The sequence below is a fragment of the Leptosomus discolor genome, chromosome 2 (assembly GCF_034619465.1).
Source record: "Leptosomus discolor isolate bLepDis1 chromosome 2, bLepDis1.hap2, whole genome shotgun sequence".
NCBI classification, from domain to species: domain Eukaryota; kingdom Metazoa; phylum Chordata; class Aves; order Leptosomiformes; family Leptosomidae; genus Leptosomus; species Leptosomus discolor.
In genome coordinates, this window is record NC_141392.1 from 106,730,162 (window position 1) to 106,743,361 (window position 13,200).

The window sequence follows — 13,200 nt, forward strand, 5'->3', positions numbered from 1 at the left end:
CTACCTGACAGTGTTCTTTTAAAGTAGCACCAGTTTGAGTCTGTCTAACCTGAGAAGTTTAACACACAATTAACTTTGACCTGTTTGCTAATTTCCCTTTTGTTAATTTTTGCATTGTGATTACCTTCATGGGCAGAAAATAAAATGATACATTATGTTATACTGTTACAGCACCATTAGAATATTGTAAATCTTGATTTCTTGCTGTTAAGACTGTAGTTACCTGCTTTTGCCATCAGTAGGCATTGATATGATTTGAGGAGTATGCACCTTAAATTCTTAAAAAGCAGACTTATGGCTTCTTTTTATTACTATTTTGTTTTAAGCAGACTGGACAGCAATCTCCTTTAACCTTCACAGGTGCTTTGCAGTCAGCTGGCGGGCAGGATTCTACAAAACAGGTAATCTGACCAACCTGTGTCAGGAAAAAAGTAACAAAACCAGAACATACTTAGCTACATATTCCAAACAAGAAATACATTTTTTATATTATTGAAGAACATGTTCTCATTCATCCTTTCTAAGATCTTGGCTACTGTGATTAACTCCACATAGTTTATTTCAGCATAAACTTATATTGAGAAGACTCTTTCTATTATACTGTGTTTAATAGAGCAGTATGCCATTTTATCTAATGTTCAGGCATGAAACTCTGGGATACTAAGCACTAACATATTTCTTTACTACCTTTTCAAAAATTCCACCGTGATAAAAGAAAATTAAAATCTAGCATTAAGTTAGATGAGCTTTTATTGATTTTCATGCATTTTAGTAGACTTTTTCAAGAAGTCTCTCACTTTGCAGTTAATTTTGCCAGTACAACTATACATCAATGAAAATGGAAATACAATAGAAGTACATAAAGGCTGGATTAAAAACCAACATCAAGGGCAGGGATATCCGAACAATATAATTTTTTTGCACCAAATAGCTGAAGAGCCATAAAAAACCAACTAGCAAATATGACCCAGAAATTAGCAGGCACAAAACTGGTTTAGAACAGCACTACTGTTTTAGAAGCAGAACGTAATATAATTTCTATCTAAAAGTGGATTTCCACATACTTACTTTGCATTCACACACAGTACAAGGGTCCCTTTTCCAGGTTTCATTGCTGGAATATGATTTACCCTTTTCATCAGTGCAATCAGTTTTACTGAGGCGTGATTCAAGTTTTTTTATCTGGAAACATTAAAAAAGGTTACTATCTCAAAGAGAGGTTTTTATTTCTGCAAGGTATTATGTCTTTTCTCTTATGCTACATAATCCATGATAAATACTTGTCTGGGTTTTCTTCTCACTACTTCGTTTTCATAATAAGATTGGGAACAGGTAATACTTATAGAAACAGCCTTTCAAAAGAAAACTAACAGAAGATACATCTTTCATACCATTGGAATATACACCTAGTGCATACAAAGAAAAGCAAACTACATGTGACACATATGGGAAGAAAATCTAAACTTTCAAAAATATCTGAATGAAAACCAGGTAAAAAAAAACAAAAAACAAAAAAAACCACCAAAAAACCAAAAAAAACCCCAAACCAAAACCCACCATCTTAATCAAAAATGTTTTCTTGGATTTTTGACTATCTCCATTTTTTTTCCTTAATGATGAAAAAAATGGGTTATAAGATCAGTTTATCTTGATGATTGGGTGATTCTTGGAAACAGTAATTAGGAAGGCACAATTTTTAACAATCCCTAAGTCTTTTTTACATCCAAAAAAGACAGAACTGACTGAAATGTAATAAGCCTTAACTTAATGTAGCGTTTCCACTGTCAAAGTGGGAGCACTGAAGATGAGTACAACAACAATTAAATAATACTATCAAAGACGGAATCAAGTTACTATGCAAATAAATAAATTATTCATATCTATGAATCACATGGAAAAGCTGCTCTGGAGGAACGTAATTATTCTAGGCAAATATTTTGGCCTACTTTGGGTTTGTCTGTCCTGTATGGTATACAGTTTTAAAACTGAATTCCACTATGGCAGAGTTATTCTGAATAAAGAGTTTATTTATGCCACATTGTAGAAGTCTTCTCTGAGTGATCTTGATCTTAACTATGTTTATAGCTGTAGTGTGGCATATTACTTCTTCTGAAGTCTGCATCTTAATCATAGTTTTACATAGATTCTATACATTTCAGATAGGAACAAAAAGATTTTATTAACTCTACAGACAAATTTTTAAAGACTAATTCCATGTTTAGTATACAATGTTTATGTAAGGCTTCAGATTCAAAATTCAAGAAGACCTAACTGTAGAATATTTCAGTATGATTTCAAAAGAACTTAGAAATAAAGAATAATAACACACCATGTTCTGTGTTGTGTTTTGTTTAAGATACTATTTGTTTTTTGGCTGAGGTGGATGTCTAAATATTAAAAACACAAGATGAGTGAAGTTAGGAAAACATTATAAATTAAATCTACAATTAGAAACTGTCCATTATAGCACCTTACCTGATTTCTGAGGCCTGAAATAGTTTTTTGCATTTCCAAAACAAATTCTTTGAAGTCATTCACTGCAGGCATGTTTGTATTTTCTTTAGATGCTGATGTGGCATTACGAAAATATTTACTCTGCTTCACAGAACTGCAATGAATGAATGCCAAGTCAGAATATTCATCTAACTCATTTTTATTTCACTAGATATTTTGGAATACTTAGTAAAACTGTAAAAGAAGAGCAAGCAACAAATGTAGGAACCGTATGAACCACAACAGTACGCAAGACTCAGTGGTGCTGAAGACAGACGCAGGTCAGGTGAGCTGTGGATTACAGTTAATATCACCAGTAACAGGGAATTTCTTCTACCAAAAAAAAAAAAAAAAGGTATGTGTTTCATGTAGGTGGACACACAAAGCTGTCATTAGTGACACTGTAAAGCATCACCTTAAATTCACCAGGAAATCAGTGAGCAAGGACATCTTTAGCTAGATCAGGTTGCTCAGAGCCCCATCCAACCTGACCTGGAACGTTTCCAGGGATTTGGCGTCTACTAGCTCTCTGAGCAGCCTGTTCCAGTGTTTCACCATCCTCATTGTAAAAAATTGCTTCCTTCTATCTAGTCTAAATCTACCTTCTTTTAGTTTAAAACCATTACTCCTTGTCCTACCACAACAGGTCCTTCTGAAAAGATTGCCTCTATCATTTTTATAGACCCCTTGAAGTACTAGAAGGCTGCAATAAGGTCTCCCCAGAGCTTTCTCTTGTCCAGGCTGAGCAACCCAAAATCTCTCAGCCTGTCCTCATAGGTGAGGTGCTCCAGCCCTCTGACCATTTTTGTGGCCCTCCTCTGGACCTGCTCCAACAAATCCATGTCTTTCCTGTGCTGGGGACCCCAGAGCTGAATGCAGTACTGCAGGTGAGGTCTCACCAGAGCAGAGTAGAGGAGGAGAATCACCTCTCTCAACCTACTGGCCATGCTGCTTTTAAAGCAGCCCAGCATACTGTTGGCTTCCTGGGCTGTGAGTGCACATTACTGGCTCATGTCCAGCTTTTCATCCACCAGTACCCCCAAATCCCTCTCAGCAGCACTGCTCTCCATTCCTTCATCCTCCAGCCTGTATTGATGCTGGGGGTTGCCCCAACCCAGGTGCAGAACCTTGCACTTGGCCTTGTTGAACTTCATGAGGTTCACACGGGCCCACTTCTCAAGCTTGCCCAGGTCCCTCTGGATGGCATCCCATCCCTCAGGAGTATCAACCACACCACTCAGCTTGGTGTCATCAGCAAACATGCTGAGCATTCACTCAACCCCACCATCTATGTCATTGAATAAGATATTAAACAGCACCAGTCCCAGTACAGACCCTGAGGGATGCCACTTGTCATCAATCTCCATCTGGACATGGAGCCGTTGACCACTACCCTCTGGATGCAACCACCCAACCAATTCCCCATCCACCGAACACTCCACCCATCAAATCCACCTCTCTCCAATCTAGGGAGAAGGATGTTGGAGGGGACATGTCAAAGGCCTTACAGAAGGAACCCTCTTCCCTCTTTGAGCCTCCTGAGCCTCCAATAAGAAAGCAGACAGAAGTGAGAGATTCTTAAAAAGTTTTACTTCCAAACACAAAATTCACATTTTGCCTTCAGATTCATAGGTTTTCACTCTCCATGCTCATTAGCAAAGCATGTATTTAAAGAAATAGGACTTCAAAAAGGAAAAAGTTGGTTTTCATAAATAAATGAGAAGTACTTTTAGATATGAACATATTCCTGTGTCCCATATTAACTAACATTTGAAATCAATACTGATTATCGCACGCAGAATATAGAGTCTTTTGTCTATAGCACTTTCTAGCTGATATCTGATAACAGATGTGTAACCCTAAATTGTGTTAATCAATTCAATCTGTTGATGGGAAACAGTTATCAAAGAAACTGTCCATAACTAATATGTTACTTGACTCCAGTTAAGAAAACATGTATTCAAAAGCAAGGATAACACTAATTATAAAGTCACTTACTACATTAAGATCCTTGAATCCATACAAGCATTCCTATTTTGTCTTCTCCAGAGCTAAGGGATACCCAGAGAATGAAATGGCAAAGAAATTCTCTCTCATATAATAGGGCTTATGATTTATAATCTTCCTGCATAAATTAAACCAGCACTTATGGGCAGGTGTTCAGGCTACTTAGTTTCCCATAGTTTTTCATCTAAATTAAAGACAAAAGAACTCTAAACAACACAACACACCAAAATTCAAGTAAACCAGCTGCTATTGTATAACAAAAAGTTTAATATTCCCCACCTGCTCAAGTTATTGAAAATGAGAAGGAAAAAAAGGAGAGAAAGATGTTCTCACCACAAATGTAATTTAAATACAATAATGAGCATAAGAACTGATACGAATGTTAAAAGCCTGAGGCTGCTTAGCTTTATTTATGCTATAAATAAAGTATTGTAAATTTACTATTTTGTAGTCCTAATTAGTAATTGGACTGTTGTAGATTTTTGAGTTTCATTTCTGAAATTTAATGAAAACAAGCTGCTTCTCAGATACAAGTGTTCATTTTATCTTGCTTTCATTTGTGATTAACCTTTTTATAGTTTTAGAATTATGGGACTAGCATCTTTTAAAAGTGAATTGCTGTTTTGCAAATTAAAAAACTTCTAACAGTTCACTTGCAAAGACAGACAAAACATCCTTCTTCAAGGATTACTTCAAAGGAGCCTTTCTTTTTCTATTGTTTCTAAGTAAGCTTAGACGTAGCTGCTGCCTTCTCTTGTCTAAAAACCTGAACACCTAAAAGCTCTGTGGCTTCAGGACAGCTCCCTATCAATTAAGTGAAATACAATGGTGGTGTTTCTTCAGTGCTCTAATATCCACATGAGTATTTGAAACTGCCAAAATAAATTTACCTATCTACATATCTGTCTAGCTGTTTTCCTTGCCAAAGTTGGTAGACTGCCTGGTCATCTCAGACAAGTAGATAATTTTATTTGCTAAGAGAACACATGCTATATGGAAAGAGTTATAATTTAAGAGAGTCTCAAATTCTCTAAACATGAAGCATTTGCAAAAGAAATGTTTGCTCTGAGCAGAACTCATTTCATTTCACGAATTCATAGATGAGATTTGATTCCTTGGATATTGCAAGGACACTGTGCAGTTGATCATTTGTGACCAACACTGTGATTTACTTCCTTGCTAGAGTACTTTGAGGATTAAGGAGTCATAAACAACATTGTCTGTAGCACTATTTTTCTTCATTATTGCTCTGAGTATTTTGGTACCAGAAGCAATCCCTACCATCATCATAAATTTTTATGAGTGTTATCAACACTTGGTTTCCTCCTATTTCTACAGCAGGACCTATCATCTCCAAGGAGGAAAGGAAATAATTTAGTTTGGTTACTGTAGACACAGTAGGAATGTGGGATTCCAAATCCCCCAAACTACACTCCATCACTGAGTTTTTTCACGAAAAACACAGTAAGAATAAAAGCCCTATACTGTGTCACTCACAAAGGATCTTACACAAGTTCGAGCTTGAAAAAAAGTGGTTTACTGATAGCAGATATGCAGGTGTCAGAATGAAATACATCGATCATAAACTTGAGAAAGCAGACACTGGAAAAACGTGGTACGCACTTACAAAAAAAAATCATTCCATTTCATTGCATTTTGAAAACAAGTTGTTTTTTCATACTACTTTGAAAAAAAAAAAATCTCACCTTACTGTTTTGGATATTTTGATTTTCTTCAAGGGCTTGTCCTCCTGAAAGCTGTAATCTAGAGAACGTCTTCCCCGAAAGTGATATGAAAATGCATTAAACTGTCCTCTAGTTCTACAGTCTGAAATTAGACAAGAAATTACGCATTATAAACTACAGTGTAATTCAGCAGTTATATTAACATGGTTTTACAGCCTTCTGAATTGGCAAAGGCAATTCATACATTCAGTCAGATCCCTGTGGAATTACTTTGATGGCAGCTGAGTGTGTCTCAGTGATACAACATTTAAGCCAGCTGGATGCAGAGAATTTGATTATTCACAGACCAGCTTCTTGGTATGAAACAAAGGAATAAAAATTATATTCACAAGTACATCAGTGCTACTTTAACTATTCTTTTCACTTCTGAAATATCCACTCTCTTGGCTTTTAAATATTTTCTGCTTTTGGAATGGGTTAGTTACATATGGAGGAAAACAATGACAGAAAAAACCAGCCTGCTGCTTCCTCATCTATTCCAGGCATTATTATTTGTTATTTTTGGCATCTGAAAGATAATACTTAATTAAATCCTGGAGAACACTTGCAGACACACTTTACTGGTTGACCAGCCCCATTTTCAAATTTGAGGGATTTGAAGATATCACCAGTCACTTAGACTCTAAGACACTTTCCACTGCAGAGTGAAAACCTCAAGCCTGAGAATAATCATGACAGAAATCTTCTCCTAAGATCCCAAGAGGGCATTTTCACAGAATGAAATATGTCTTTCCTTCAGTTCACTTCATGTAGCCTTCCAAACACAGTGAGTATTTGGAAGGAGTCCCATTTGAAAAAGAAAAGTAAAACAAAACAAGACCAGAACAGCACTTTGGAGAGGAGATAATAAGAAAATAGAAGTTTTCTCATCGCTGTTCACAGAAGCTTTAAAACAAAAAGTTTTAATGGGCCAAGCTGCAGAAGGAACCAACAGCATGTTCAACTCTTAGAAATAGAGTTTGCTAAGAAAACAGAAGGGAAAGCCGAAATACAGAATCCCATGGACATATCCCAACTAAGTCTGGTATTAGCAGAAGGAGCCATGAAGCAACTGAAGAGGGAGAAGTAATTTTCCCTAATGTTTTTCTTAACTTGCATCAGAACAAATTCAGTCAGTATTTTTTCTGGAATTTAGCAGTAGCTAGATTGAATATCTAAGTATTAACACAAATTATTGCACAAATTTCAAGTCAGTAAAAGAGCCTCAAAACACTGTTGAATGGAGCAACTGGAGGAACAAATGTAACGTTGTTCTGTGATTATACAAATATAAGTATATTGGACCACTTCTAATGTATTGCAATTTTACTTAAGTTAGGCTATTACTATTTCCGTTTTAGGAAAAAATTAGTTTGTCCATGGATGAATATCAATTAAGATAGGGGGAAAAAAAAAAAAAAAAAAGAGAGACTGACCAAAAAAAAAGTACCGGTTGATTTTCAATTCAAAAACAATACCTACACATCATTCTTGAACACAATTCATCCACAGTTCTCCTTCCCTTTTCTTTCCTTGAAGCTTGTCCCATTCTTGACTAAATTTATTACCTTCCTTCTATAATAACAGTACCACCAAAGAACTAGATGATATTTACTGCCAACATATTGCTCATTCTTCTTGTGTGTTCTGCTGTTTCTCACACAGTCTTCTTGCTGCCTACTCAGAAACGAAGCTCTTTCAGATGGGAACAGATCGCTGTGTCCATACAATGCTTGGCATGAAGGCATTTTTGATCACCCTTAGACGCTTCTAAATTTAGTATGGTGGGAAAAAGGGTCACGCTCTGAAGGGCCACTGGAGAAAGAACTACTTTTGGTCAGAGAAATTTTTTTCTTAAAGCAATCTGTTATTTAAGTTTTCCTGAGTGTCACAGAAATTTTAGTATCTTTTGGAAGCAATTTATGAAAGGTTTCTACTATCCTCTTTGTTTAATAACTGTTAAGGTCATCTCACATAATATAGTGGGTTGTGGGGTTTTTTTGGTACAATAACACAATGGCCCATTGTTTTTTTATTCCTAGGCCGGTGTTTAGAAACAAAGGTCTGAAATCCTGTGAAAGTTTTATCAATTTTGACTGGTAAATATGAGAACCATATGTTCAGTGGCAGCTTCAAGTACACAGACCTGACATTTCTGTAGTTTTTAAAGAATCAAATATGTCAACTTGCCAAATGAACAACTCTTGTTCTTGGCTTCTGTTTCAGGTACGGGGAAGAGGATTGTCACTGCTGAGAGGTACAGGACAGAATGCTCTAGCTTTCAGAAAACCTAAACCAAGAAGATTATCTTGCTCTTTTTTTTTTTTTTTTTTTTTTAATGAGGAATTCTTTAGCAATAGTAGTAAATGAGAAAAATAAATGTAAAATTCTGCTTTTTTCAGCCTACCTAAAATTTCCCCAAATTAGCCATACCCAGTCCAATTCACTTTCTGCGCAAAAGCTGAATGTTTAAAATTAACCTTTGAATTCATTCTCTCTATGGACATTTTTTTCCAGAAGCTGGGTATTGTTACACTGCGAATGTCAAGATAATCCATTTGTATATGGAAGCCATGTTCTTATCTTCAGAAAATTGCCTGTTTCCCACAAGGTTTTAAACATGCACCTGTAACGTATACTGGATAGAAAAAGCCTTGACATTTAGGAGTATTTGGCACTCTTAATTCTCAGTGAATTACCTCTCAAAATCTAGATCAAGGAGAATTAATGTAACAGTAGATTAAAACAAAAACAACTTGAGAGACTAAAAGAATGTGAAGAAAAGCACAAATAATGTAACTTTTGCTTCTACTTGATAGTACATCAATTCTCTGAGATTTATTGTAGTGACTAAGTTGTTACTGTAAGAATTTGTATGTATCCAAAAACTCACAGTTATACCAGTAGAAGCAGTATAAGGCAGGAGAAACTGAAAATGTCTGAAATGTCAAAAGATTTTTTTGAGTAGACGTTTTCATAAAATTACACAACATAGGAGGAAGACTTTTCACCCCGAACGGAGCCCTAACTCAAAATAGCTGGTTTTGTTATTGCTAAAAAGGCCACATCCCTTCACATTACACTGCACATCTTCATTTCATCTGTTGAATAAGAATTTCCAATAAATGATAAATTAAATAGCAGCAAAAAATGTAATATATTGGCCTAAAATCCAACAGTAATCTGCTCAGAATGGAACAGATTCATTTTGCATAAACATTATTTCAACATCTGGACAAAAAAAATGATATAGATGGTAGAAGATAAAGTGACAACACAGACTGTCATCTCCCAGCTGATACACTGTGGAATTCTAATAATAAAGTTGCCCTTTGTAGTTGACCTCGAAGCTCGCAGACTGATGCTACCCAAACTAGAAGGCTCAGACATTGTTGGAAAAGCAAATATCCAGATAATTTACAGAACATGACTATACAAATTGTTGATATATGGCTAATGATAGCCTAAAGATATTAAAAAAAATATATCATGCCTTCATGATCTGAATAGGACTAGTTAAAAAGTTTTGCAGATCAAAAACATGCATCCTTTGGAACACAAATATCAAAGATCAATGAGTGAGAAAAAATAATTTCAGATAGACTGTAAATCCATGGCAATTTGGAAATTTGAAAAGTAAGGAGACTAAGAACTGAACTGCTTATTAGACTGTGAAAGTATCAGTGTCTTAGAAAGGCAGTAACAGCCCACAGGGAAGAAGGAAATCCTCCAACTGCCTAGTTTTGCAGAAATCACGGACACATCTCCATTAGGATGCTTTCCTATCCATGTTTCCTTTACAGTCAATAGACATCGACACAGGAGAGACTGCAGCCTGAATTGTCCTCTAGAGGCATCTCTTCCTTTACTGCCTGCAGTGGGATGTCAACAGGCTGGGATCTTAGATCTGGGGACTCATCCAGGAGTCTGGGTTTAAATACAGTGAATGACAGCCTGTTCAGCTGTAAGTAACAGCTTCCCTGCTACTTTTCCCTAGGGATAGCAGCTACTGGCATGAGAGCTCGGTAGCAAAGACAAAGCAATGTCATAGACAAGTCTCCTTATTTTAAGTTTATGAATCAGAATTGTATTTTACTTATCATGGATACCTGAAAAAGACAAAATATTCTTGGTTTGGTTGAAATTTAAATAAAAATACTGATTCTCTCAATAAAATTTTCATTCATAGAGAAATGCTGGGCTATATTAAACATACTTTTATTCAAAGAAAAAGGATGAAATCCTTAAAATTACAAACCATGGAACTTTATTTTAGTAGGCTGGCATAGTCTGGATTTTTATTACACTAACAGACACTGTCTTTAAATACAAATTTAAATGTAGAAAGCAAAAATAAGTGACATGACAGAAGCAAACCATGAGATCCATGTAAAGAGAAAACATGTTCAGGCATAAATTGCATCATTTTGGTATTTTGAAGAGCACTTGGTAAACAATTTCCATTGTCATAAAAGATCTTGCAATCTCACACTGAGACTGCTGTTAACATTTTAAAATGTTAGTCTTCCACAGTATTTAGTGCATAGTCCACTGTTGCTTAGTATTTTCATTGAAGATGAAAGGCCATAATAAGAAGTGCATAATAAGATACAATGCTAGAAGTAAAAGCCAGACGATTTTTAACTTGGAATAAAGCACAATCATTAAAACAAATAGTTGATGGCTTTTGGAGCAATGCTTAAATCAAAGAGATTAATGTGGTCAGCACAGAAGCAACAGATGGCATAATTGTTCGTCTGGTCTTAAAATGCAGGAGTTCATAAATATAGGTCTATCATACTGGAAGACCATGTATAAATGCATTCCGACTAAGAATGCATCTTAAATCTTCTAATGAAATTCAGCGGGATTTAAACATGTTTAATCATAATTTGTATAAGGCTGTTTTCCTGAATTAAACAAAAAAGAACAATATGTGATACAGGAGATACATTGGTTGCTAACTGAGAATCAGTTAAGAAATATCGCCTTCCTAAATCAATTTACGCTTATGAGGATGACTTGACTGAGTCACTTCCTCCTGGGTCATTGTTTAACATTAAAAAAAAGCTAAAGAAATTTTTTATTTCAATTAAAAAAGAAGTGTGAAACTTTAAAGACTCACAATGGAAAACATTTCAAATTTACATATTTGGAGTAAAACCATGTTTCCATTTGAGCCCAGATGTCTTTGCACCTAATTTCTAGTCTTTTTTTTTTTAACTTAATTCAGCTCACAAAATTATTTGGCACAACCATAACAGTATGCTTGTACTTGAGGGAAGAAAGGTTTGTAATGGCTGTGTTTTGGGTTCAGAACTGAGATACAAAGTCAGTAATCATGGAAGCATATACTGACTGAGTACTTTAAAAAAAAAAAAAGAAGTCTTTTTTTTTTGCACTAGAGAGCCAGCAAAAATGACCTTGTTCTTTGGAAAATTAGAAGCTTGGATGTCCTTTGCTCAAATAAAGAGCTGCAGTAAATCTGCAGTAATTTCTCACCATCTCTGAGAAGAAAAGGAAAGGCAGAAACTGAAGGAAATCAGAATTAAAACCTGTGTACCTCAATGGAATGCTTTCTTTTTCTCACCAGAAACTAGTAATTCTGTTGTATGATTTGTTACCTAAAATCTAAAGGTAATCTGGTATTCTTATTATAAGAAGGAATAATACTCTGCTTCATAAGAAATAAATACTAGCTTCACTCAAGAAATCTAAGAAGTTGCTTTTTGTAACTAAGAAGTTTTTTCTATTCTTCATATGGAAAAGTATTTTGACCTGAACAAAACAGGAAGGATAACAAAAACAGATGTGCTTTTTAACGAAGCTGAAACAGCTGAACATATGGGTCACTTATTAAACATACATAAAGTGCAATGAAGAGTATTCTGTATTTTAAGCTTTAACTTAGGATAATTTTAATTATAAAATAATCACAAATATTTTAAATTTGGAGAATGATTTATTTTTTTGTTTTAAATATTAAACAATAATAAATTCAAAGAAACCCAGAATGTATTTAACTTAAATGCTGTTCCTGAATGCATGCTGTGTATGCTCCCCATCTCATAGTGGTGAATCCCTAGTGCCACAGAATGATTTTTTTTTAAATGAATTGCTTAAGCCTGGATTCCCACAGAAAACGTGACACCCATTCATCCATGCAAGAAAGCAGTTCAAGCCATGCATACTTCATTTTTTCTTCATTAACCTCTACAACAGACTTCAAAAGAGTTCAGAAGAAGGGGATATAAATAGGCAATTTTTTAAAGAACATTAGTTATTTACCCTTTCTTTTGCTTGGCAGTTGTCTAACTGTACTGCATCCAGTAGTACTCTGTGGTAGTAACATTCTTGAATGAAGATACGAGCTAGGCTGTTGACTGGCTGAATACTCTAAAGACATTCCAAAGATAACATCTCCTCTAGAAGGCTCAGTGATAACACAACATTTAGAGAATCAACACATAATTTCTCAGAAGAGCTTTGCAGTTTTTCCAAATTGATATAATTAATGTATTTGTGAAACTGTCTGTCAAGATTCATGAACCATGGCAAAGTGAACTTATCCTGAACTGGAAGACCATGATTTATTTGCTTATGGTAAAGCATTTGAAGAGTGATAACTGATTTTCTCTCAGTGCTTCTGGCATACGTTAGGGTTATTTTGAAGAGATTCAGGAAGACTTTGCGTTAAAATTACTATGTGTCAACCATAGCTAGAGTTTTATAAGCTATTATCATCTATTTGGGAATAGCAAACTTGGTAAGTAATATTTAAAAAAAATTGAATAAGCTAAAAAAACCCTCAACTGATAAAAATCAGAGTAAGACCTGATAAAAATTAGAGTAAGACCTGAATGAAATGCTATCTGGGAGGATTGTACAGGATTTCATTTAAATGTAAAGTATTTATTTCTCCTAGTTTCACAGAAAGAACTAACATTTTGAACCAAGTCTTCCAAGGAAGAATTTT

General features: G+C 35.2%; 1 protein-coding gene across 1 annotated transcript in view; it reads right to left on the minus strand.

Annotated features, from left to right (window-relative positions):
* Positions 1 to 292: 292 nt before the first annotated feature.
* The window catches only part of PXDN (peroxidasin), a 90,004-nt gene continuing 77,096 nt past the window's right edge, over positions 293 to 13,200 (minus strand). The window contains exons 20-23 of the mRNA XM_086461541.1: positions 6,207 to 6,327; positions 2,476 to 2,608; positions 1,069 to 1,182; positions 293 to 415 (exon numbers count right to left, since the gene is read on the minus strand). Coding sequence (XP_086317667.1) covers positions 293 to 415; positions 1,069 to 1,182; positions 2,476 to 2,608; positions 6,207 to 6,327 — 491 coding nt within the window. The remainder of the gene's footprint in view (positions 416 to 1,068; positions 1,183 to 2,475; positions 2,609 to 6,206; positions 6,328 to 13,200) is intronic.